Here is a 27,568-nt window from a genome sequence, read left to right on the forward strand (position 1 = left end):
CTGCTATTGGTCAGTCTTGACTATATAATTTCCTCACACTCTCCTAGCTCCACCCCTGTAGGGATCGGTACACGTGGGGGAGGTGTCAGCGTTCCCTCCATGCGCTTGAATCTGATACATCTTATTTACTACTGCGACTGCGCATCTAATGTTATTGATCTATTGATTTTGGCATCTTTTGCTTTGCACTTTGATAAACCAACGTATTACATTTCACTTTATGGGGCTCATTTACTAAGGGTCGCGCTGCACTTTCTGACGGTTTCGGACAACGCACGGGATTTAACTTTCAAATTGTGTCACAAGACAATGCACTTACATGCACCAGGAAGAAGGTGAACTCCAGGGACCTGAGTGGGGAAGCGACATGCAGGATATCAGGCGCAGGATCTTAGTGACTCCCCGTACAGCGCATTATACATGGAGAATGTACTTTCTTTGAACTCCGGGGATGGATAAGTGAATGTGCCCCACTGAGCTGTTGCGCATGCTAGGAGGCAGGACCCGGCTTCTGGAGCAGGATTGCGCGGCTCCGGGGCTCTTTCAGACCCCTGGGATGACATCTGAACCACGAACCCACTTGGGGGGTGGGGTGGTTCCAATCTTGTACAAAAGACCCTTGCCGCCCGTGACGTAGTACTACGTCCAATGTCGGTAAGGGGTTAACTGACAGAATTGCAGGGGTGCCATTACTATTGCTCAGCACTGTATATCTGTGAAATCCTGTATTTTTGTTAACACTAGTAAATTAGAGAATGTGTTATTTGTTATCCTGAAGACATATAAGAAACTTGTCTTCGTGGGAGGAAAACCCCTTTAAGCCACAACATGAATTCTTCTAATGAATCCTTTGTTCCCCTCCAAATGAAGATGACATCATCAATGCACCTTTTATAGGTAGCGATGGAATTCGTATAACCTTGCAATTCATCACCGAAAACCCGTTCTTCCTCCCACCACCCAAGGAACAGATTGGAGAAGATGGGTGCACAGGCTTCTGGAGCCCGGCACCAGCTACACCCACATCCCAGGGCACTTTGCCCGGTTATTCCCTCCATCTTTCCCCCTCTGAGCGTTACTGCCCACATTGTACAGCCACCAGCAGCAGCGCCGGGTCCCTGTCCCTTATTTCCTACTTTCCTCACTTTAAAAGACTTACAGCTCTGTGTGAGGATGTAGGAAATACACCGTATTATACAGCAATATGCCCCAGGTATACACCATATCCCCTCATCCAGAAATACACTGCACTAAAAGAGAGAAGACAATACAAGATTTGACCAAAGGAACACAATTGCCTTTATTACACATGGTCAGTATGGGTTGGCCTGTCTCGTCTCAGTAATGGCTCAACAGGCAATCAACCATTTGGACTCTAATTTGGAGGTTGGACCTGCTCATCACTAGTTTTCCAGCATGAAGATGGGTCATGGCTGGGACTTTGTTATGAAGAAGGTTCAACCGACCAGTATGTTTTGGAGTGTGGGGGAAACCGGAGGACCCGGAGGAAACCCACGCAAACATGGAGAGAACATACAAACTCTTTGCAGATGCTGACCTGGATGGGATTTAAACCCAGGAATCTGACAGCTGCAAGGCTGTAGTGCTAATCACTGAGCCACCATGCTGCCCATATGAAGATGGTTCTTAGCTAGGTCTTCTAGAATAAAGATTGGTCTTGGCCAGAACATCCAGCATGAACATGGGTCATAGCTGGGTCTTCTGGTATGCAGATGGTTTGTGGCTGGGTCTTTCAGCAGGAAGATGGGTCTTGGCTTAGAACTCCAGCATGAAGATGGGTCATGGCCAGGTCTCCAGTATGAAGATGGTTTGTGGCTGGGTCTTCCAGTATAAAGATGGGTCTTGGCTTGGACCTCCAGCATGAAGCTGAGTCATGGCCAGGTCTTCAGTATGAAAATGGTTTGTGGCTGGGTCTCCAGCATGAATATGGGTCATGGCCGTGGCTCCCAGAATGAAGATGGTTTGTGGCTGGGTCTTCCAGCAGGAAGATAAGTCTTGTCTTGGACCCTCAGCATGAAGCTGAGTCATGGCCAGGACTCTAGTAGGAGGATGATCTGTGGCTTGGTCTCCAGCATGAAGATGGGTCATATCCATGTCTTCCAGCATGAAGATGGTTCTTGGCTTGGACCTCCAGCATGAAGATGGTTTGTGGCTGGGTCTCCAGCATGAAGATGGGTCATGGCCATGTCTTCCAGCATGGCCATGTTTTCCAGCAGGAAGATGGGTCTAGGCTTGGACCTCCAGCATGAGGCTGAGATATGGCCCGGTCTCCAGTATGAAGATGGTTTGTGACTGGGTCTCTTGCATGCAGATGGGTCATGGCCGTGTCTTCCAGCATGAAGATGGTTTGTGGCTGGGTCTTCCAGCAGGAAGATGGTTTGTGGCTGGGTCTTCCAGCAGGAAGATGGATCTTAGCTTGGACCTCCAGCATGAAGCGGAGTAATGGCCAGGTCTCCAGTATGAAGATGGTTTCTGACCGGGTCTCCAGCATGCAGATGGGTCATGGGCCGGGTCTTCCAGCTTGAAGTTGGTTTGTGGCTGGGTCTTCCAGTAGGAAGATGGGTCTTGGCTTGGACCTCCAGCATGACGATGGTTTGTGGCCGTGTCTTCCAGCAGGAAGATGGGTCTTGGCTTGGACCTCCAGCATGAATATAGGTCCTGAGAATTAATATGGTTTAATGCTGGGACCTCTAGCATAAAGACCAGTCTTGGTTGGGACCTCTAGAATGAAGCTTGGTTGTGGCTATGGCTTCCAGTATAAAGATGTTTCTTGGCTGGGTCTTTCTGCATGAAGATGGGTCTCCAGCACATAGATTGGTTGTTGTATGGCATGTACAGATACATCTGTGGCTTGTAGTGTCATGGCCAGGACTCTAGTAGGAAGATGATCTGTGGCTGGGTCTCCAGCATGAAGATGGGTCATATCCATGTCTTCCAGCATGAAGATGGTTCTTGGCTTGGACCTCCAGCATGAAGATGGTTTGTGGCTGGGTCTCCAGCATGCAGATGGGTCATGGCCAGGTCTCCAGCATGAAGATGGTTTGTGGCTGGGTCTTCCAGTATAAAGATGGGTCTCGGCTTGGACCTCCAGAATAAAGATGGTTTGTGGCTGGGTTTTCCAGCAGGAAGATGGGTCTAGGCTTGGACCTCCAGCATGAAGCGGAGTCATGGCCAGGTCTCCAGTATGAAGATGGTTTGTGACCGGGTCTCCAGCATGAAGATGGTTTGTTGCTGGGTCTTCCAGTAGGAAGATGGGTCTTAGCTTGGACCTCCAGCATGAAGCTGAGTCATGGCCAAGGTCTCTAGTATGCAGATGATTTGTGGCCGGTCTCCAACATAAAGATGGGTCATGGCCATGTCTTCCAGCATGAAGATGGTTTGTGGCTGGGTCTTCCAGTAGGAAGATGGGTCTTAGCATGGACCTCCAGCATGAAGCTGAGTCATGGCCAGGTCTCTAGTATACAGATGATTTATGGCCGGTCTCCAACATAAAGATGGGTCATGGCCGTGTCTTCCAGCATGAAGATGGTTTGTGGCTGGGACTTCCAGCATGAAGATGGTTTGTGGCTGGGTCTTCCAGTATAAAGATGGGGCTTGGCTTAGACTTCCAGCAAGAAGCTGATTAATGGCCCGGTCTCCAGTATGAAGATGATTTGTGGCCGGGTCTCCAACATGAAGATGGGTGATGGCCGTGGCTTCCAGCATGAACATGGTTTGTGGCTGGGTCTTCCAATATAAAGATGGGTCTTGGCTTAGACCTCCAGCAAGAATCTGAGTCATGGCCAGGTCTCCAGTATGAAGATGATTTGTGGCCGGGTCTCCAACATGAAGATGGGTCATGGCCTTGGCTTCCAGCATGAAGATGGGTCTTGGCTTAGACCTCCAGCATGAAGATGGTTTGTGCCTGGGTCTTCCAGCAGGAAGATGGGTCTCGGCTTGGACCTCCAGCATGAAGCTGAGATATGGCCCGGTCTCCAGTATGAAGATGGTTTGTGACTGGGTCACTTGCATGCAGATGGGTCATGGCCGTGTCTTCCAGCATGAAGATGGTTTGTGGCTGGGTCTTGCAGCAGGAAGATGGGTCTTGGCTTAGACCTCCAGCATGAAGCGGAGTCAAGGCCAAGTCTCCAGTATGAAGATGATTTAAGGCCAGGTCTCCAGCATGCAGGTGGGTCATGGCCATGGCTCCCAGCATGAAGATGGTTTGTGGCTGGGTCTTCCAGTAGGAAGATGGTTTGTGGCTGGGTCTTCCAGCAGGAAGATGGATCTTAGCTTGGACCTCCAGCATGAAGCAGCGTAATGGCCAGGTCTCCAGTATGAAGATGGTTTCTGATCGGGTCTCCAGCATGCAGATGGGTCATGGGCCGCGTCTACCAGCTTGAAGTTGGTTTGTGGCTGGGTCTTCCAGTAGGAAGATGGGTCTTGGCTTGGACCTCCAGCTTGACGATGGTTTGTGGCTGTGTCTTCCAGCATGAAGATGGGTCTTGGCTTAGACCTCCAGCATGAAGATGGTTTGTGCCTGGGTCTTCCAGCAGGAAGATGGGTCTAGGCTTGGACCTCCAGCATGAAGCTGAGATATGGCCCGGTCTCCAGTATGAAGATGGTTTGTGACTGGGTCACTTGCATGCAGATGGGTCATGGCCGTGTCTTCCAGCATGAAGATGGTTAGTGGCTGGGTCTTCCAGCAGGAAGATGGGTCTTGGCTTAGACCTCCAGCATGAAGCAGAGTCAAGGCCAAGTCTCCAGAATGAAAATGATTTAAGGCCAGGTCTCCAGCATGCAGATGGGTCATGGCCTTGGTTTCCAGCATGAAGATGGGTCTTGGCTTAGACCTCCAGCATGAAGATGGTTTGTGCCTGGGACTTCCAGCAGGAAGATGGGTCTAGGCTTGGACCTCCAGCATGAAGCTGAGATATGGCCCGGTCTCCAGTATGAAGATGGTTTGTGACTGGGTCTCTTGCATGCAGATGGGTCATGGCCGTGTCTTCCAGCATGAAGATGGTTTGTGGCTGGGTCTTCCAGCAGGAAGATGGGTCTTGGCTTAGACCTCCAGCATGAAGCGGAGTCAAGGCCAAGTCTCCAGTATGAAGATATTTTAAGGCCAGTTCTCCAGTAGGAAGATAGGTCATGGCCATGGCTCCCAGCATGAAGATGGTTTGTGACCGGGTCTTCAGCATACAGATGGGTCATGGGCCGGGTCTTCCAGCTTGAAGTTGGTTTGTGGCTGGGTGTTCCAGCAAGAAGATGGGTCATGGCCATGTCTTCCAGCATGAAGATGGTTTGTGGCTGGGTCTTCCAGCAGGAAGATGGATCTTAGCTTGGACCTCCAGCATGAAGCAGCGTAATGGCCAGGTCTCCAGTATGAAGATGGTTTCTGATTGGGTCTCCAGCATGCAAATGGGTCATGGGCCGGGTCTTCCAGCTTGAAGTTGGTTTGTGGCTGGGTCTTCTAGTAGGAAGATGGGTCTTGGCTTGGACCTCCAGCTTGACGATGGTTTGTGGCCGTGTCTTCCAGCATGAAGATGGTCTAGGCTTGGACCTCCAGCATGAATCTAGGTCCCGAGAATTAATATGGTTTATTGCTGGGACCTCTAGCATGAAGACCAGTCTTGGTTGGGACCTCTAGAATGAAGCTTGGTTGTGGCTATGGCTTCCAGTATAAAGATGTTTCTTGGCTGGGTCTTTCTGCATGAAGATGGGTCTCCAGCACATAGATTAGTTGTTGTATGTACAGATACATCTGTGCCTCGTAGTGTGTACACTCCAGATGTGATCTTTAAATGTCTCCGCAGAAGCAGCAGGTGAAAATTCTGAGAAATCTGCAGGAGATAAGAGAAGGGTAAAATGTGATTGTGGTGACAGCAGGCACTGGTGAAGAGGCCTAGACTGGCAGGGGGAAGGAGGGGGGGGGGTTACTGAGGGCCTCATTTACTATAAGGGGGCTCCCAGTGGGGTCACCTCTACCATAATCTCTAAGCCTAGCAGGACAGGTGTTTAGGAGGTCATCCACAGACTTGTACTTACCTGCAAGGTCTTCTGTTCCTCTCGCTGCTGCCTCTGCTTTCCTCTCGGCTGCTGTAGAAAGACAGAATTTATTTATCAATACATTTACTACATTGGTGCTAGTATATAGGATGCTAGTGCCCATATACCCCCAAACCCCCAGAGTAGTGCATGTAGCCATATCCCTGCCACCCCTAGGGGGAGCTCTCTGCAGACTGATAGCCCTAGAAATTATTATGCACTGAGTGCCCCCTAGTGACAGCTGTAGGTAGACTGAAGATAAAGGGTCACTCACATGTTACACCTCCTGAGACACTTCGGGATCCACCAACGACGACGTCTGTTCATAAAGAGAAATGAAAAGGAAGACAAATCAGTTCCATGTGATGAGAGGATAAGGATCTGTGCAATGAGATTGTCCTGTGGACATTGAGATGACATCATTCTATATATCCATAATATGACTTCTGGAGACCGCACTCACCTCCTCCTCACGTCCTCTTGTGCACTTTTTACTTCCAGCTCCTCCTCTGCCACTCTGCTAATCTCCTCTCTCTGCTCCTCCACCTCTTCCTCCTCCACTGCACTGCTGGCTTCCTCTCCATTCAGCTCTTCCACCTCCTCCTCTTTGATGACAACTTCTACTCCCCGCTCCACATCCTCCTCCACTCTCCATTCCACCTCCTCCGCCGCTCTGATGACTTCATCCAGTATGTGCTCAACCTCCTCACCCTCCTCCTCCGCTTCTCTGATGACGTCCACCAATATATGCCTCTCCTCCTCCTCCACCTCCTCCATCATCTCCAACTCCTCCGCCGCTCTGCTGACATCTTCCACTCTCTGCTCCACTTCCTCCTCTTCCTCTGCTGCTCTGATGACATCCTCTAGTATCTTCTCAACATCCTCTTCCTCCTCCTCCGCAGCTCTGATGGCAAGCTCCAAAATCCACTTCAGCATTTCCTCCTCCTCTCCTTTGCGTTCCACCTCCTCCTCCGCTCCGATGACGTCCTCCATAATCCTCTCCACCACCTCCTCCTCTGCTCCAATGATGTTCTCCACAATCCGCTCCGCAACCACCTCCTCCTCTGCTCCGATCATATTGTCCATAATCCTCTCCACCACCACCTCCTCCTCCGCTCCGATGATATTGTCGATAATCCTCTCCACCACCACCTCCTCCTCCGCTCCGATATACCGCTCCACCGCCTCCATATCGATCCTCTCCACCATGATGTTTCTCTCTAACTCCAACTCCTCCTCGCCTTCCCTATAAGTAAATAAGAAAATGGGGGTCATTTATCTTATCTGTCGTTTTTCCTGCTTCTTCTTTGGTAATTTATCATTTTTTTACTTGTGATAAATGGAAAATTTTCTTTAGATCTCTTTTTGTCACATTTCTTACAAATGTCTCAAAAATGTCGCACAAATGTCTCAAGTCCCTTCTTTCATTTTCTAAGTTTTCCTTGACTATATACTACAGGGGGCAGGTACGCTATATACTTCAGGGGCTGGCAGGCTATATACTACAGGGGCTGGCAGGCTATACACTACAGGGGGCTAGCTGGCTATTTACTACAGGGGGTGGCAGGCTATTTACTATAGGGTCTGACTGGCTATATACTACTGGGGCTGCCTATATACTACACAGGGGAAGCAGGCTATATACTATAGGGGCTGGTGGCTATATATTACAGAGGCTGGCAGGCTATTCACTGCTGGGGCTGACAGCCTATATACTACAGGGACTGGATGGCTATACACTACATGGGCTGGCAGGCTATATACTACAGGGGACTGGCAGCCTTTTTACTATTGGGAATGGCTGGCTATATACTAAATGGGGTTGCCTATATACTACAGGAGGCAGGCAGGCTATATACTACAGGGACTGGCATGCTATATTATTCAGGGGCTGGTGGCTATATACTTCAGGAGCTGGTAGGCTATACACTACAGGGGCTGTCAGGCTATATACTACAAGGGCTGGAAGGCTATACACTACAGGGGGCTGGCTGGCTATATACTACAGGGGCTGGCAGGCTATTTACTACAAGGGGCAGGCAGGGTATATAGTACAGGGGGTGGCAGGCTATTTACTATAGGGACTGACTGGCTATATACTACTGGGGCTGCCTATATACTACACAGGGGAAGCAGGCTATATACTACAGGGGCTGGTGGCTATATATTACAGAGGTTGGCAGGCTATTCACTGCAGGGGCTGGATGGCTATACACTACATGGGCTGGCAGGCTATATACTACAGGGGACTGGCAGCCTTTTTACTATAGGGGCTGGCTGGCTATATACTAAATGGGGTTGCCTATATACTACAGGGGCTGGTGGCTATATACTTCAGGAGCTGGTAGGCTATACACTACAGGGGCTGACAGGCTATATACTACAAGGGCTGGAAGGCTATACACTACAGGAGGCTGGCTGGCTATATACTACAGGGGCTGGCAGGCTATTTACTACAAGGGGCAGGCAGGGTATACACTACAGGAGGCTGGCTGGCTATATACTACAGGGGCTGGCAGGCTATTTACTACAAGGGGCAGGCAGGGTATATACTACAGGGGGTGGCAGGCTATTTACTATAGGGACTGACTGGCTATATACTACTGGGGCTGCCTATATACTACACAGGGGAAGCAGGCTATATACTACAGGGGCTGGTGGCTATATATTACAGAGGCTGGTAGGCTATTCACTGCAGGGGCTGACAGGCTATATACTACAGGGGCTGGATGGCTATACACTACATGGGCTGGCAGGCTATATACTACAGGGGACTGGCAGCCTTTTTACTATAGGGGCTGGCTGGCTATATACTAAATGGGGTTGACTATATACTACAGGGGGCAGGCAGGCTATATACTACAGGGCTGGCATGCTATATACTACAGGGGCTGGTGGCTATATACTTCAGGAGCTGGTAGGCTATACACTACAGAGGCTGACAGGCTATATACTACAAGGGCTGGAAGGCTATACACTACAGGGGGCTGGCTGGCTATATACTACAGGGGCTGGCAGGCTATTTACTACAAGGGGCAGGCAGGGTATATAGTACAGGGGGTGGCAGTCTATTTACTATAGGGGCTGGCTGGCTATATACTACAGGGGGCTGCCTATATACTACAGGGGGCAGGCAGGCTATATACTACAGGGGCTGGTGGCTATATACTACAGGCACTGAAAGGCTATACACTACATGGGGCTGGTTGGCTATACACTACAGGGGCTGGCAGGCAATTTACTAGAGGGGGCTGGAAGGCTTTATACTACAGGGAACTGGCAGGCTATTTACTATAGGGGCTGGCTGGCTATTTACTACATGAGGCTGCCTATAAACTACAGGTGGCAGGCAGGCTATTTACTACAGGGGCTTGCAGGCTATATACTACAGGGGCTGGCAGGCTATATACTACAGGCGCTTGAAGGCTATATACTACAGGGGGCTGGCAGGCAATTTTCCAGAGGGGGCTGGAAGACTATGTACTACAGGGGGCTGGTAGGCTGCATACTACAGGGGGCTGGTAGGCTTTATACTACAGGGGATGGCAGGCTACATACTACAGGGGCCTGGCAGGCTCTATACTACATAGGGCTGGCAGGCTATATACTACAGGGGATGGCAGGCTACATACTACAGGGGCCTGGAAGGCTTTACACTAAGGGGCTGGCTATACACTACAGGGACTGTCAGGCTATATACTACAGGAGGCTGGCAGGCTATATGCTACAGGGGCTGTAGGCTATATACAACAGGAGCTGTTAGTCCATATACTAAATTGGCTGGAAGGCTATACACTACAGGGGCTGGCAAGCTAAATACTACAGGGGGCTGGAAGGCTTTACACTAAGGGGCTGGCTATACACTACAGGGACTGTCAGGCTATATACTACAGGAGGCTGGCAGGCTATATGCTACAGGGGCTGCAGGCTATATACAACAGGAGCTGTCAGTCCATATACTAAATTGGCTGGAAGGCTATACACTACAGGGGCTGGCAGGCTACATATTATAGGGGGATGGAAGGCTATATACTACAGGGGATGGCAGGCTAAATACTACAGGGGGCTGGCAGGCTTTATACTAAGGGGCTTGCTGGCTATACACTACAAGGACTGGCAGGCTATATACTACAGGAGGCTGGCAGGCTATAAACTACAGGGGCTGACAGGCTATATGCTACAGGGGCTGGCAGGCTATACACTACAGGGAGCTGTCAGTCCATATACTAAATTGGCTGGCAGGCTATACACTACAGGGGCTGGCAGGCTATATATTACAGGGGGCAGGCTATATACTGCATGGGACAGGCAGGCTATACACTACAGGTACTGGAAGGCTATATACTGCAGGTGGCTGGCAGGCTATATACTACAGAGGGCTGGCAGGCTATATACTACTGGGGGCTGGCTATATACTACAGGGGGCTTTCTGGCTATATACTACAGGGGGCTGGCTATATACTACTACAATGTCTTGTTGGCTATATACTACAGGGAGGATTGCTGGCTATATACAACTGGGGGCTGGCTGTATACTACTGGGGTCTGGCAGGCTATATACTACAGGCTATATACTACATGGGGGTGGCTATATACTACTACAATGTCTTGTTGGCTATATACTACAGGGAGGCTTGCTGGCTATATACAACTGGGGGCAGGCTGTATACTACTGGGGTCTGGCTGGCTATATACTACTGGGGGCTGACAGGCTATATAATACAGGGGGCTGGCAGGCTGTATACTACAGGGGGCTGGCAGGCTATATACTACAGGGGCCTGGATGTATACTACTGGGGGCTTCTGGCTATATATTACAGGGGGCTGACAGGCTATATATTAGAGGGGTCTGGCTGGCTATATACTACTGGGGGCTGCTGGCTATATACTACAGGGGGCTGGCTATATACTACATGGGGCTGGATGTATACTACTGGGGGCTGCTGGTCATATACTAGGGGACCAATGCATTTCCCACCCCGGCTTATACTCAGGTCAATAGGTTTTTCCGGTTTTGCATGTTGAAATTAAGTACTTCGGCTTATACTCGAGTATGTACGGTAGGTATTTTTTGATGATGTCAATACTACTGTAATATTACATGCTATAAGTGGTTACAAAAACTGTTGGTGAATTTTTGCATTTTTGTGAATTTTTACATTTTTGTTGTTCCCTGGATCGTACCTCATATTACATATTCATATTATTGACAAAAGATATTCCTCCAGCTCATTAGTATATGGGGCAGATAGTGTGTAGCTAATTATGTCATGTACCCCACATGACCCCCCAGCACTGGTATCCAAGTATCTAAGTATCTATTGTGTGATCATGGGGCTCCCCCACAGACAAGGCTGCACCGGGGACCATCATGTCCTACTCTGGCCAGAGGTCAGTACACGCACCACCGACACTATGACAACTCTGCCTGGAAATACATAGAATTGTGTCCCCATACAGGAATCATGTAGAGAAGGGGGGACCCCCAGAATAACAATGTCCCCTCCATAGTAGATGCACAGCTCCCACACATTGTACTCACCTCAATATCACAAGCTCAGTCTCTATCTCAACTCAAATCACCAAATCACCAACCAACAATCTGCAAAAGATGAAAAGTAAAGAAGTTTCCATCACGGAAGAGGAGGAGAGCGGATAGAAGAGAAGGGAGGAGAGAGCAGTGACTTACCTCCAGCTCCTACAACAACACTCAGAGGTGTGCAGGTCCTGCAGCTCCTTATATACCTCCTCATATGTGATGTCATAATGCAGGGGGAGGAGCCAACGGAACATTCCGTGACATCACAGATTCCGTCACATCCTGCAGTCATGTTAACTCCTTAGTGACCAGGACATTTCTGGCCTTATTATGTATTGGGATCAGTAGGAGACGATCAATGTGACCAGGACATTTGTCTCCCAGCACTTCCCTCTTTTACTTGCCCAGGGCCCCTGAGAGAGGAGAATCTGTGGATGTAACGTTCCCTTTGCTGCATATTTCGGTGAATATCCACATGTGGGGTCTGTATGATCTCCTCACATCTTACTGGTTTAGGAAAGTATATTTTCTTTATATAAGTATCTGGATTTTTGAATTTTCTTGCACTTTTTGCATTTTATTGAGGTTTGCTGCAAAGTTGCATGAAGGTGGCCGTGTGTATCAACTAAAAAGTTATTTTTGCTTACACGGTGATTTCTGGAAATATTTGGTTCTCACAGAATTGGAGCTTTTTATTTTGAGTGTTATATATTTTTAAACACATTTGTGGATAGAAACCAAATATGTCACGGTTTTTGTTTTCGCATTTTTGGGAGTGTAAGGCCTCTTCCACACTAGCGTTGCGTTTCACGTCAGGGTGCAATGCGTGAAAAACTGACGTTTTTGCTGCGTTTTTGTTTCATTTTTGTTCGCGTTTTTTTGCGTTTTCGTTGCGTTTTTCACGCGCGTTTTTTTAAGTCAATGTTCTGCACTGTGTTTTTCACTTAAATGATCCTGTGTTCACTGTGTTCACTGTTTTTATTCTATTCTTCACTGTTCTTCATTGTGTTTTTTTAATTATTTGATCGTTCGCGAGCAGGGGAAATACTGTTATTCTGGTCACCTAGCAACCCTTACGTTTAAAACGCATTGCACTCGCATTGCACTTGCAATGATTGCGAGTGCAATGCGTTTTTGATACGTCCCCATAGACTTGAATGGGGCGTGAAAAATGCGCGTGAATCGCAAAAATAGAGCATGCTGCGATTTTGACGCGCGTGCAAACGAACGCAAGCACGCGCGTGCAAAACAACGCAAATGAAGAAAGACCCATTGAATACAATGGGACAGAGTGCAATGCAAGTTCTGCGCGTCAAATGCACGCGCAGAACTCGCGCGTGAAAAACGCCAGTGTAGAAGGGGCCTAAGTTCTTGATGTTGTGTATTGTGGTTTATAGAAATCTGCTCACTTTGTCTTATTAGTTTTAAATCCCTATTTGTGGGTAAACCTCCACTTCGATGTGAGTTTTATGTAAAAACGTGCGTTATCACAGCATTTTCAATGCACTTTTTGTTTAACCCCTTAACTATGCACGCCGTAATAGTACGTCGCACGTCGGGCGCGGGTACATGGAGGGTGTTAACACCTATCACGGATGTCATCTCACAGATTACCTCCGGCTTCAAAAAGATGATGGCGCATGGGCGTGGCCATCTTGGTGATGATCTCCGCTCACCGTGATGTCATCGGGGGCAGTTTTAACCATTTCACGATTTGCACATTGTAATGTGGAAAATCCCCATATATTGCTCCATATACAGTAATATGGCAGTAGATGGTAGGATCGATCAGACAACCTAGGGTTAAAGTACCCTAGAGGGTCTGAAAAATAGTAAAAATAAAATGAAAAAAAGTTAAAAAAATTCTAATAAACCTAAACCTAAAAATTCAAATCCGCCCCCTTTCCCTAGAACTAATATAAATAAACAGTAAAAATCATAAACACATGGGGGGTCATTTACTAAGGGCCCGATTTGCGTTTTCCCAATGAGTTATCCGAATATTTCCGATTTGCGGCGATTTCCCCTGTATTGCCCCGGGATTTTGGCGCACGTGATCGGATTGTGGCGCATCGGCGCTGGCATGCACGCGACGGAAATCGGGGGGGCCGGGCCGAACGAAAACCCGACGGATTCGGAAAAACCGCCGCATTTAAAAAAAAAAAAGTGTTGCTTGACACGCGCTTACCTTCACCAGGAATAGGCCGGTGTACTTGAGTGCATTCCGCCAGACCTCGAGGGACTTCAGCGCAGCAGCGCCACCTGGTGGACGTCAGGGGAACTGCCTTAGTGAATCCCGGCCGGACCCAAATCCAGCGCAGGGAACGCGCCGCTGGATCGCGAATGGACCGGGTAAGTAAATCTGCCCCATTAGGTATCGAAAATGCCCGATCTATCAAAATATATATTGTCATTTTGAAAAAATATAAAACTTTCAATAAAAAGTGGTCAAAAGGTCGCACAGTCCTAAAAGTGGAAGCATTGAAAACGTCATCAAAAGTCAAACAAAACGACACAACCCACAGCTCCGTGCAACAAAGTATGAAAAAGTTATTGGCGTCAGAAGATAGCAAAATAAAAAAAAAAAACATTTTATACAGGAGGTTTTAATTTTTGTAAATGTATGAAAACATTATAAAACCTATATATGTGTTATCCCCGCGATCGCACCGACCCAAAGAATAAGCAGACCTGTCATTTGGGGCGCTCAGTGAAAGCCGTAAAATCCAACCCCACAAGAAAACGGCGCAAATGCGTTTTTTTCACCATTTTGACTGCATTTGGAATTTTTTCCCCACTTCCCAGTACACGGCAGGAATATTCAATACCGTCACTATGAGGTGCAATTTGTAACGCAGAAAACAGGCCCAAACACAGTTTTTTACGTGTAAAAAGTTAGAGATTTTTGAAGGTGGGGAGTGCAAAATGGAAATGAAAAACAAAAAAGGGTCAGGTGGTTAAGGGGTTAATAATTTGTGTTTGTCACAAAGTGACATGAGGGTGGTCCGGGCTGTCAACTGTTAATTAAGGCAAATGCATCTCCTGGTTGTCTGCTTATATCTATAGGGTTAGGGGCGCCTTTAGTTTTTATTCTGTTTATTGCTATATTTTGCAGGTTGTGACTCTTAGAATTTGTAGCTGAACATCAGATATTTAGTTCTTTCAGTGATTTTTATTTCTGTGAACATATTAATACGAGGCATCTGTTACATTTAGGAGAGGTGAAGGGAAATGTTTTCGGTTTGGAGAACATTTTTTGCCATCAAAGTGAACTTTTAAGTATTTTTTAATAAAATGTTTCAGTTTGAATCATAATTGCATGAAGGCGCCTGTGTACATAAACTCTTTAATGCAACTTTGAAAATGGGGCAAGTGTCTGCTCTCAGAAGATATCTGGTTTGCTGCAGTTACTTTAATTCTTTTTGCTGTATTTGTAAACGTCAAAATTGCTCTGGCCAATGACGCGACAAAATATCCCGGAATGCCCAACAGGGAGAGGGTTAATACTCCTTGGTTGGATTCCAGGGTGAAGCTGCTTCTCATCTATCTCCTATAATCTAACCGTTTATACACTCACCAGCCACTTTATTAGGTACACCTGTCCAACTGCTCGTTAACACTTAATTTCTAATCAGCCAATCACATGGCGGCAGTGCATTTAGGCATGTAGACATGGTCAAGACAATCTCCTGCAGTTCTCCCGAGCATCAGTATGGGGAAGAAAGGTGATTTGTGGCCTGTGAACGTGGCATGGTTGTTGGTGCCAGAAGGGCTGGTCTGAGTATTTCAGAAACTGCTGATCTACTGGGATTTTCACGCACAACCATCTCTAGGGTTTACAGAGAATGGTCCGAAAAAGAAAAAACATCCAGTGAGCGGCAGTTCTGTGGGCGGAAATGTCTTGTTGATGCCAGAGGTCAGAGGAGAATGGGCAGACTGGTTCTAGCTGATAGAAAGGCAACACTGACTCAAATCGCCACCCGTTACAACCAAGGTAGGCAGAAGAGCATCTCTGAATGCACAGTACGTCCAACTCTGAGGCAGATGGGCTACAGCAGCAGAAGACCACACCGGGTGCCACTCCTTTCAGCTAAGAACAGGAAACTGAGGCTACAATTTGCACAAGCTCATCGAAATTGGACAGAAGAAGATTGGAAAAACGTTGCCTGGTCTGATGAGTCTCGATTTCTGCTGCGACATTCGGATGGTAGGGTCAGAATTTGGTACAACAACATGAAAGCACGGATCCATCCTGCCTTGTATCAGCGGCTCAGGCTGGTGGTGCTGGTGTCATGGATCCATCCTGCCTTGTATCAGCGGCTCAGGCTGGTGGTGGTGGTGTCATGAATCCATCCTGCCTTGTATCAGCGGCTCAGGCTGGTGGTGGTGGTGTCATGGATCCATCCTGCCTTGTATCAGCGGCTCAGGCTGGTGGTGGTGGTGTCATGGATCCATCCTGCCTTGTATCAGCGGCTCAGGCTGGTGGTGGTGGTGTCATGGATCCATCCTGCCTTGTATCAGCGGGTCAGGCTGGTGGTGGTGGTGTCATGGATCCATCCGGCCTTGTATCAGCGGGTCAGGCTGGTGGTGGTGGTGTCATGGATCCATCCTGCCTTGTATCAGCGGGTCAGGCTGGTGGTGGTGGTGTCATGGATCCATCCTGCCTTGTATCAGCGGCTCAGGCTGGTGGTGGTGGTGTCATGGATCCATCCTGCCTTGTATCAGCGGCTCAGGCTGGTGGTGGTGGTGTCATGGATCCATCCTGCCTTGTATCAGCGGCTCAGGCTGGTGGTGGTGGTGTCATGGATCCATCCTGCCTTGTATCAGCGGGTCAGGCTGGTGGTGGTGGTGTCATGGATCCATCCTGCCTTGTATCAGCGGCTCAGGCTGGTGGTGGTGGTGTCATGGATCCATCCTGCCCTGTATCAGCGGCTCAGGCTGGTGGTGGTGGTGTCATGGATCCATCCTGCCTTGTATCAGCGGCTCAGGCTGGTGGTGGTGGTGTCATGGATCCATCCTGCCTTGTATCAGCGGCTCAGGCTGGTGGTGCTGGTGTCATGGGTCCATCCTGCCTTGTATCAGCGGCTCAGGCTGGTGGTGGTGGTGTCATGGATCCATCCTGCCTTGTATCAGCGGGTCAGGCTGGTGGTGCTGGTGTCATGCATCCATCCTGCCTTGTATCAGCGGGTCAGGCTGGTGGTGGTGGTGTCATGGATCCATCCTGCCTTGTATCAGCGGGTCAGGCTGGTGGTGGTGGTGTCATGGATCCATCCTGCCTTGTATCAGCGGCTCAGGCTGGTGGTGCTGGTGTCATGGATCCATCCTGCCTTGTATCAGCGGCTCAGGCTGGTGGTGCTGGTGTCATGGATCCATCCTGCCTTGTATCAGCGGCTCAGGCTGGTGGTGGTTGTGTCATGGATCCATCCTGCCTTGTATCAGCGGGTCAGGCTGGTGGTGGTGGTGTCATGGATCCATCCTGCCTTGTATCAGCGGCTCAGGCTGGTGGTGCTGGTGTCATGGATCCATCCTGCCTTGTATCAGCGGCTCAGGCTGGTGGTGGTGGTGTCATGGATCCATCCTGCCTTGTATCAGCGGCTCAGGCTGGTGCTGGTGGTGTCATGGATCCATCCTGCCTTGTATCAGCGGCTCAGGCTGGTGGTGGTGGTGTCATGGATCCATCCTGCCTTGTATCAGCGGGTCAGGCTGGTGGTGGTGGTGTCATGGATCCATCCTGCCTTGTATCAGCGGCTCAGGCTGGTGGTGGTGGTGTCATGGATCCATCCTGCCTTGTATCAGCGGCTCAGGCTGGTGGTGCTGGTGTCATGGATCCATCCTGCCTTGTATCAGCGGCTCAGGCTGGTGGTGCTGGTGTCATGGATCCATCCTGCCTTGTATCAGCGGCTCAGGCTGGTGGTGGTGGTGTCATGGATCCATCCTGCCTTGTATCAGCGGCTCAGGCTGGTGGTGCTGGTGTCATGGATCCCTCCTGCCTTGTATCAGCGGCTCAGGCTGGTGGTGGTGGTGTCATGGATCCATCCTGCCTTGTATCAGCGGCTCAGGCTGGTGGTGCTGGTGTCATGGATCCATCTTGCCTTGTATCAGCGGCTCAGGCTGGTGGTGGTGGTGTCATGGATCCATCCTGCCTTGTATCAGCGGTTCAGGCTGGTGGTGCTGGTGTCATGGATCCATCCTGCCTTGTATCAGCGGCTCAGGCTGGTGGTGCTGGTGTCATGGATCCATCTTGCCTTGTATCAGCGGGTCAGGCTGGTGGTGGTGTCATGGATCCATCCTGCCTTGTATCAGCGGCTCAGGCTGGTGGTGGTGGTGTCATGGATCCATCCTGCCTTGTATCAGCGGGTCAGGCTGGTGGTGCTGGTGTCATGGATCCATCCTGCCTTGTATCAGCGGGTCAGGCTGGTGGTGGTGGTGTCATGGATCCATCCTGCCTTGTATCAGCGGGTCAGGCGGGTGGTGGTGGTGTCATGGATCCATCCTGCCTTGTATCAGCGGCTCAGGCTGGTGGTGGTGGTGTCATGGATCCATCCTGCCTTGTATCAGCGGCTCAGGCTGGTGGTGGTGGTGTCATGGATCCATCCTGCCTTGTATCAGCGGGTCAGGCTGGTGGTGGTGTCATGGATCCATCCTGCCTTGTATCAGCGGGTCAGGCTGGTGGTGGTGGTGCCATGGATCCATCCTGCCTTGTATCAGCGGGTCAGGCTGGTGGTGCTGGTGTCATGGATCCATCCTGCCTTGTATCAGCGGGTCAGGCTGGTGGTGGTGGTGTCATGGATCCATCCTGCCTTGTATCAGCGGGTCAGGCTGGTGGTGGTGGTGCCATGGATCCATCCTGCCTTGTATCAGCGGGTCAGGCTGGTGGTGCTGGTGTCATGGATCCATCCTGCCTTGTATCAGCGGGTCAGGCTGGTGGTGGTGGTGTCATGGATCCATCCTGCCTTGTATCAGCGGGTCAGGCTGGTGGTGGTGGTGTCATGGATCCATCCTGCCTTCTATCAGCGGTTCAGGCTGGTGGTGCTGGTGTCATGGATCCATCCTGCCTTGTATCAGCGGCTCAGGCTGGTGGTGGTGGTGTCATGGATCCATCCTGCCTTGTATCAGCGGGTCAGGCTGGTGGTGGTGGTGTCATGGATCCATCCTGCCTTGTATCAGCGGCTCAGGCTGGTGGTGCTGGTGTCACGGATCCATCCTGCCTTGTATCAGCGGGTCAGGCTGGTGCTGGTGGTGTCATGGATCCATCCTGCCTTGTATCAGCGGCTCAGGCTGGTGGTGGTGGTGTCATGGATCCATCCTGCCTTGTATCAGCGGGTCAGGCTGGTGGTGCTGGTGTCATGGATCCATCCTGCCTTGTATCAGCGGCTCAGGCTGGTGGTGGTGGTGTCATGGATCCATCCTGCCTTGTATCAGCGGCTCAGGCTGGTGGTGGTGGTGTCATGGATCCATCCTGCCTTGTATCAGCGGCTCAGGCTGGTGGTGGTGGTGTCATGGATCCATCCTGCCTTGTATCAGCGGGTCAGGCTGGTGGTGGGGGTGTCATGGATCCATCCTGCCTTGTATCAGCGGCTCAGGCTGGTGGTGGTGTCATGGATCCATCCTGCCTTGTATCAGCGGCTCAGGCTGGTGGTGGTGGTGTCATGGATCCATCCTGCCTTGTATCAGCGGCTCAGGCTGGTGGTGGTGGTGTCATGGATCCATCCTGCCTTGTATCAGCGGGTCAGGCTGGTGGTGGTGGTGTCATGGATCCATCCTGCCTTGTATCAGCGGCTCAGGCTGGTGGTGGTGGTGTCATGGATCCATCCTGCCTTGTATCAGCGGCTCAGGCTGGTGGTGGTGGTGTCATGGATCCATCCTGCCTTGTATCAGCGGGTCAGGCTGGTGGTGGTGGTGTCATGGATCCATCCTGCCTTGTATCAGCGGCTCAGGCTGGTGGTGGTGGTGTCATGGATCCATCCTGCCTTGTATCAGCGGCTCAGGCTGGTGGTGGTGGTGTCATGGATCCATCCTGCCTTGTATCAGCGGGTCAGGCTGGTGGTGCTGGTGGTGTCATGGATCCATCCTGCCTTGTATCAGCGGGTCAGGCTGGTGGTGCTGGTGGTGTCATGGATCCATCCTGCCTTGTATCAGCGGGTCAGGCTGGTGGTGGTGGTGTCATGGATCCATCCTGCCTTGTATCAGCGGCTCAGGCTGGTGGTGCTGGTGTCATGGATCCATCTTGCCTTGTATCAGCGGGTCAGGCTGGTGGTGCTGTCATGGATCCATCCTGCCTTGTATCAGCGGCTCAGGCTGGTGGTGGTGGTGTCATGGATCCATCCTGCCTTGTATCAGCGGCTCAGGCTGGTGGTGGTGGTGTCATGGATCCATCCTGCCTTGTATCAGCGGCTCAGGCTGGTGGTGGTGGTGTCATGGATCCATCCTGCCTTGTATCAGCGGCTCAGGCTGGTGGTGGTGGTGTCATGGATCCATCCTGCCTTGTATCAGCGGCTCAGGCTGGTGGTGCTGGTGTCATGGATCCATCCTGCCTTGTATCAGCGGCTCAGGCTGGTGGTGCTGGTGTCATGGATCCATCCTGCCTTGTATCAGCGGGTCAGGCTGGTGGTGCTGGTGTCATGGATCCATCCTGCCTTGTATCAGCGGCTCAGGCTGGTGGTGGTGGTGTCATGGATCCATCCTGCCTTGTATCAGCGGCTCAGGCTGGTGGTGGTGGTGTCATGGATCCATCCTGCCTTGTATCAGCGGCTCAGGCTGGTGGTGGTGGTGTCATGGATCCATCCTGCCTTGTATCAGCGGCTCAGGCTGGTGGTGCTGGTGTCATGGATCCATCCTGCCTTGTATCAGCGGGTCAGGCTGGTGGTGGTGGTGTCATGGATCCATCCTGCCTTGTATCAGCGGCTCAGGCTGGTGGTGGTGGTGTCATGGATCCATCCTGCCTTGTATCAGCGGCTCAGGCTGGTGGTGCTGGTGTCATGGATCCATCCTGCCTTGTATCAGCGGGTCAGGCTGGTGGTGGTGGTGTCATGGATCCATCCTGCCTTGTATCAGCGGGTCAGGCTGGTGGTGGTGGTGTCATGGTGTCTTTGGGCCCCTTGGTACAATGCCACAGCCTACCTGAGTATTGTTGCTGACCATGTCCATCCCTTTATGAGCACAATGTACCCTGTAACATCTGATGGCTACTTTCAGCAGGATAATGCGCCAGGTCATAAAGCTGGAAGCATCTCAGACTGGTTTCTTGAACATGACAATGAGGTCACTGGACACAAATGGCTCCACAGTCACCAGATCTCAATCCAATAGAGCATCTTTGGGATGTGGTGGAACGGGAGATTCGCATCATGGATGTGCAGCCGACAAATCTGCGGCAACTGTGTGATGCCATCATGTCAATATGGAGCAAAATCTCTGAGGAGCTTCCAGCACCTTGTTGTATCTATGCCACGAAGAATTGAGGCAGTTCTGAAGGCAAAAGGGGGTCCAACCCGTTACTAGCATGGTGGACCTAATAAAGTGGCTGGTGAGTGTATACATACAGTATCATACACACACGTACATACCGCTGGTGGTGGCGCTGCAAGAAGAGGACGTGGCTGGTGGTGGAGCCAACACTGGCTGATGGGGGCAGCCCTGTGGCTACTGGGGGAAGATGTGTGACTACTGGGGGCAGCACTGAGACTGAACAACAGAACACCATTACATTTGTAATAAGAAGTTATAGGAGAGGAGGGCAAAATGAGGAACTTTTTGTGTGTTTTTAAAACTTCAGAGCGGAGTTCTGGCGGGAAGAAGCGGATGTGTCCTCCAGATAGAAGAAAATGTTAAAGGAAGCCGACCGCCACGTACTTACCTGTTAAAGTGGATCCGGTGGTAGGTTCCTGTAATCTGTAGCAGGATGGCCATTTTTAGGGCTAAACCTTTAGACCCCCAAATCTTTTAGAATTTTTAATGGCCCTTATACGCAAATTTACTAAAGAGGCTCCTGGGGCGTGGAGTAGGCGGAGCTGAGGCCACACGGCGCTGCTACTCCACGCCCTAGTAGCCTTTTGCAATCCACCTACCAATACATCTTCAGCAAGGAGCAGCGCGCGCTCATCCATGAAGCCGGGTTCTGCGCATGCGCTGCGCCTGTGCTCTGTGCATGCCCAGAACTCGGCATCACAGACCAGTGCGTGCAGCTCCTTGCTGAGGATGTATTGGTAGGTGGATCGTAAAAGGCTACTAGGGCGTGGAGTAGCAGCGCCGTGTAGCCTCAGCTCCGCCTACTCCACGCCCCAGGAGCCTCTTTATTAAATTTGTATATAAGGGTCATTAAAAATTCTAAAAGATTTGGTGGTCCAAAGGTTTAGCCCTAAAAATGGCCATCCTGCTGACCCCGCCCCTTTTTATGTTTTACATACATCCTTGTCCTCGCCAGGCAGGTGTCCGAGTGTTGGATTGCAAGAAAGAGGGAGATGCCGTGGTTGGATGGTGGCTCTCCCTGGGGCTCTCCTTGGGGCTCTCTCTGGGGATCTTCCTGAGGCTCTTCCTGAGGCTCTCCCTGGGGCTCTCCCTGGGGTGTGAGGATCCAGGGTCGATGGTACATATGAGGCCCTTGACGTTAGCGGCTTCCAGGGATCACATGAGACCGGGGATGTAAAATATCAACTCATGGTTCCTTCATTCCAGAACTGGACAGAGGCGCCAGGCCAAGGTCACAGTCCTCCTGGTCGGGGTCCCAGGACACGGGTTGGGTTGTCCCCGGCAGAGGAGCTCCCAGCCTGGTGTAGGTGGCTTCAGGCTGGAGAGATGAGGAGCTGCTAGGGCTCCAGGGCGGGCTCTGGTGGGGCTCCGAGACCTGGAATCTCTGCAGGCTTCGTGCCGGGACAGCAGGTCTCAGGGATCAATCTAAGGGGTTTTATAAACTTCCCTTGGGATGAGGCAATTTCCACTTTCCAACCAGGGACCTTCTTACAATATAGAAATCGCAATGAATAAAGTGACATCCTATTGGTCAGTGTATGATTGTTCCATCCCCGGCAGATCTGCAATACCAGATATAGACAGTAAGTGGCGCACCCAGGTGATCAGGCGCTATGGACACAGCAATCTAATAGGAGTTACACAAGTACAACTCCTGTCCCCCCAGCTTGGACAACCCCTTTAATTATGGAGGGCCCTGTATCTGGCAGTGGGTCTGCAGCTTAGGGTTAGTGGGGTGAGTTTCAGTTGGCTCCGGGTTAAGTTCCCGGTGGGGGAGGAGTTTCTCCCGATCCCATGTGAGAAGCTCCTCCCACTGCGCTGAATTCGTCTTCCAAAACTTTATTTATATGCAGAGTGTGAACACAGGCGAATAGCGATGATGATGTCACACCCCGGACGCTGCTTCTGAGAAATGTATTTACATGTCAGGAAGGATTCAGTACAAAACGCAAGGAAACGCAACGCGAGGTGTGAACGCAGCCTGAAGCAGCGGATGATGGAGAGGCTCCTCCGGGGGGCAGCGCTGCTCTAGTGACGTGCTGGGGGCTATGGGCAGAGGCGCTGACGGATCCCATAGGGCAGTGATGGCGAACCTATGGCACTGGTGCCAGAGGTGGCACTCGGAGCCCTTTCTGTGGGCACCCGGCCATCACCCTAGGACAGAGTTCACCAAACACTGAATCTTCCTGCAGTCCCAGGCGACTTATGAGATGCTGTGCTCGGCACTATTTTACAGCGACACTTCATTGACTGTTTGGAACTGCATGAAAAGTGAGAAGGTGTTAAAAGAAGTGCATTATCTTTGTGGTCCTCCGGCTGGACCCACCATTCTTCCTGTACACTGAGACCCTGGAGAGAAGCTACAATGATGTCTGAATTTTCCCACCTTCTTTCAACTGTATTGGTGGCCTCAGGGGCCGATACAATTAATAATGTGGAAGAACAGGTAACAATAAGTTACTGCTTACAATGGCACATTGGCACATCAGGGTAAATCAGTGGGTTTTGGTTGTAGTTTGGGCACTCGGTCTCTAAAAGGTTCACCATCACTGCCATAGGGGGTCTGCACGCAAAGGCTCATGGGAAATGCTACTCCTCAGCGGGTACACCAGATCCCTGCATCCTGCTATTACAGAGAATGACCACAAGGGGGCGATGTATCACTGCATCATGAAGTGACAAGTCTCCAGCGTCCTCCCCAAAGTCACAGACCAGACCCGCGCCCCTCATACCCCCAGGGGCCCCCGGCACCCCCATAGTATCATCACTCCCACCTGCACAGTGTATCGTTTTCCTTTACACAGGACCCTTAAAGGAACCACTTAAAGGGCTCGTCCACTTTAAGCAAATAATGTGATATGAAAAGTTATATAATGTTCCAATATTCTTTCTGTATCAGTTCCTCACGGTTCTCAAGATCTCTGCTTGCTGTCCTGCTATAGAAAACTTCCATAAAACACGTCCATGGTCATGTGATGTCACACAGGTGCACGGCTCACAATATCCCCGGTCATGTGATGTCACACAGGTGCACGGCTCACAATATCCCCGGTCATATGATGTCACACAGGTGCACAGCTCGTTATATCCCTGGTCATATGATGTTACATAGGTGCACAGCTCATTATATCCCTGGTCATTTGATATCACACAGGTGCACGGCTCGTTATATCCCTGGTCATGTGATGTCACAAAGGTGCCCTGCTCGTTATATCCCTGGTCATGTGATGTCACACAGGTGCACAGCTCGTTATATCCCTGGTCATGTGATGTCACACAGGTGCACAGCTCGTTATATCCCTGGTCATGTGATGTCACACAGGTGCACAGCTCGTTATATCCCTGGTCATGTGATGTCACACAGGTGCACAGCTCGTTATATCCCTGGTCATGTGATGTCACACAGGTGCATGGCTCATTATATCCCTGGTCATGTGATGTCACACAGGTGCACGGCTCATTATATCCCTGGTCATGTGATGTCACACAGGTGCACGGCTCGTTATATCCCTGGTCATGTGATGTCACACAGGTGCAGGGCTCGTTATATCCCTGGTCATGTGATGTCACACAGGTGCACAGCTCATTATATCAGAGTGAGTCATTAGATCCGTGTAATACTAACGCCTCACATGACCATGGACAGATCTATATCTGCTGGAAGTAACACAGAAGCTTCTATAGAGTGACAGCAAGCAGAGATCTAGAAAACTGCCAGGAACTGATACAGGAAGTTTATTGGGAAATTGTAGAACTTTTCATTACACAAACAATCGATTATTTGCTGAAAGTGGACGAGCCCTTTAACTGTCTCCTTTAATATACAGGACTGTGAAAGGGGAGGGGGTGGAACATCTCCAGGACCTCCACAAACACTTCATGCTGTGGTCACCTCCACATAAGGGGGGGGGGGGCTCTGAAGGTCTACAACACGCGGTGGTCCTGATGAAGGACCTTCAGGCAGCAGTGGTCCCCACACGACCAGTAGCCGATACCAAACGCGGCGTGGAGGGGCTCAGTGAAGGTGGTGGTCACCGTGTGCAGGTGTCTGATGGGGCGGCTCAGCTCGTAGAAGGACACCTGCCCGGCCTCATAGTCCAGGAATATCCGGAACCTGTTACAGGTGAATGTATGGTGGTAGGTGGTCACCATGTTGTCATGCAGGACCGAATACTGGTTCCTGTACAACCTACGGAGACACCAAGACTGGTCATTGTCCCCAAAGTAGGACTGGTCCCCCATCCTCAGCACTGTGCCGTAGGCCACCCCCACCCTCCAGTCTCCCGTGTCACTGGTCTCCACCTCCCAGTAGTGGCCGCCCGAGGAGAAGGCCTGACTGCTCAGCATCTGGTTATACTGGAACCTCTCGGGTGTCTCGGGTCGGTTCTGGTACACGGTGGACCAGTACATGGTGGTCATGTCCTCCGATACCCGGATGTTATTGGCGGCCGTGTTTACATCTAGGATCAGTCGCTCTGGAGACCTTGAGGTCCGGCCTCCATCATTTCGACGCCTTTGGCCAAGTCCTTGCAGCTCGTCACCTTCTTCTCCGATCAGGTCCTGAATGTCCACGTCCTTCTCCTGTAGGACGGACACTGGGTCGCTTGAGCTGCAGAGTTCCTCGATGTGACGGATCATCTTGGCCACCTTGTCCTTCGTGATCTGGAAGAGCTGGATCAGACTTGAGACTGTGTATAACACCTGCTCACCGCTCATGTCTGGACACGGGACCATGACCTCGTCCTGGGGATCTCTGGAGCCACGTTCTTCTAGGTCCTGGATCTTGGTCACCATCGTCTCTCGTTTAGAGGAGAGTTTTCTCAGGAGGGTTCTGAAGATCTCCTTCTTCTTCTCGGAGGCGTCGTCCAGTGGTTCCACCTGATGTCCATGATGTTCTCCAGCCAAGCAGCAGGTGACACAGACACAGGCCTCGTCCACCAGGCAGTGATACTTGAGGATCTCCTTGTGGACGGAGCACTTCCTCTTCTCAGGGGCTCGTGTAGCTTCGGTCAGGACATGTTCTGTGGACCTGCTGTGGACCCTGAGGTGGCTGCTGCACAGAGAAGCCTCGCAGTGTAGACAGGACTGGACGGCCGGGACTGTGGAGAAGATGCAATAGGAGCAGCGGACCCCCGCGCCGCTCTGCTCCGGGGTCTCAGACCTGAACATCTGGACGATGTTACACAGAGCGATGTTCCTCTGCAGCGCCGGGCGGGACGGAAGACGGGTCCTACACTCGGGGCAGTTATAGGCTCCACCCCCCTCCTGGGTGTCCAGCATACGCAGAATGCACGCCCGGCAGTAGGTGTGGCCACACGTCAGGTTCACCGGATCCGAGAAGATCTCCAGGCAGATGGGACACCTCAACTCATCGCGGAGATCAGAGGACGCCATGACAGGAGGAGGAGGAGGAGGAGGAACGAAACTGAAAGCAGCTCTCAGATTACAGGCCAGACATTACTAGCCGAGTCAGATCCTGCCATCTATTACTCTCTGTTATCAGCCATTACATCCCGGGGAGAGGAGACTGTACAGGGGGGTACAATCTATTACTCTCTGTTATCAGCCATTACATCCCGGGGAGAGGAGACTGTACAGGGGGGTACAATCTATTACTCTCTGTTATCAGCCATTACACCCCAGGGAGAGGAGACTGTACAGGGGGGGGATACAATCTATTACTCTCTGTTATCAGCCATTACACCCCGGGGAGAGGAGACTGTACAGGGGGGATACAATCTATTACTCTCTGTTATCAGCCATTACATCCCGGGGAGAGGAGACTGTACAGGGGGGATACAATCTATTACTCTCTGTTATCAGCCATTACATCCCGGGGAGAGGAGACTGTACAGGGGGGATACAATCTATTACTCTCTGTTATCAGCCATTACATCCCGGGGAGAGGAGACTGTACAGGGGGGGATACAATCTATTACTCTCTGTTATCAGCCATTACATCCCGGGGAGAGGAGACTGTACAGGGGGGATACAATCTATTACTCTCTGTTATCAGCCATTACATCCCGGGGAGAGGAGACTGTACAGGGGGGGGGGGGGATACAATCTATTACTCTCTGTTATCAGCCATTACATCCCGGGGAGAGGAGACTGTACAGGGGGGGATACACTCTATTACTCTCTGTTATCAGCCATTACACCCCGGGGAGAGGAGACTGTACAGGGGGGTACAATCTATTACTCTCTGTTATCAGCCATTACATCCCGGGGAGAGGAGACTGTACAGGGGGGGGATACAATCTATTACTCTCTGTTATCAGCCATTACACCCCGGGGAGAGGAGACTGTACAGGTGGGGATACAATCTATTACTCTCTGTTATCAGCCATTACACCCCGGGGAGAGGAGACTGTACAGGGGGGTACAATCTATTACTCTCTGTTATCAGCCATTACATCCCGGGGAGAGGAGACTGTACAGGGGGGATACAATCTATTACTCTCTGTTATCAGCCATTACACCCCGGGGAGAGGAGACTGTACAGGGGGGATACAA

At 50.8% G+C, this 27,568-nt stretch overlaps 2 protein-coding genes across 2 annotated transcripts; both read right to left on the minus strand.

Annotated features, from left to right (window-relative positions):
* Window positions 1-1,275: 1,275 nt before the first annotated feature.
* On the minus strand, window positions 1,276-11,678 carry LOC140108471 (uncharacterized). The gene is made up of 5 exons (XM_072131763.1): window positions 11,588-11,678; window positions 6,509-7,291; window positions 6,320-6,364; window positions 6,046-6,096; window positions 1,276-5,840 (listed from the first exon to the last, which is right to left on the minus strand). The coding sequence occupies exons 2-5, from the start codon at window positions 7,252-7,254 to the stop codon at window positions 5,798-5,800; spliced, it is 885 nt and encodes a 294-aa protein (XP_071987864.1). The 5' UTR covers window positions 7,255-7,291; window positions 11,588-11,678; the 3' UTR covers window positions 1,276-5,797.
* A 12,280-nt stretch (window positions 11,679-23,958) lies between these two features.
* LOC140108469 (E3 ubiquitin/ISG15 ligase TRIM25-like) lies at window positions 23,959-26,447 on the minus strand. Its single transcript, XM_072131762.1, has one exon. It carries the CDS (start codon window positions 26,444-26,446, stop codon window positions 24,977-24,979), a length of 1,470 nt encoding a protein of 489 aa, XP_071987863.1. The 5' UTR covers window position 26,447; the 3' UTR covers window positions 23,959-24,976.
* Window positions 26,448-27,568: the final 1,121 nt, after the last annotated feature.

This window comes from Engystomops pustulosus, unplaced genomic scaffold (assembly GCF_040894005.1).
Source record: "Engystomops pustulosus unplaced genomic scaffold, aEngPut4.maternal MAT_SCAFFOLD_137, whole genome shotgun sequence".
Classification (NCBI taxonomy): domain Eukaryota; kingdom Metazoa; phylum Chordata; class Amphibia; order Anura; family Leptodactylidae; genus Engystomops; species Engystomops pustulosus.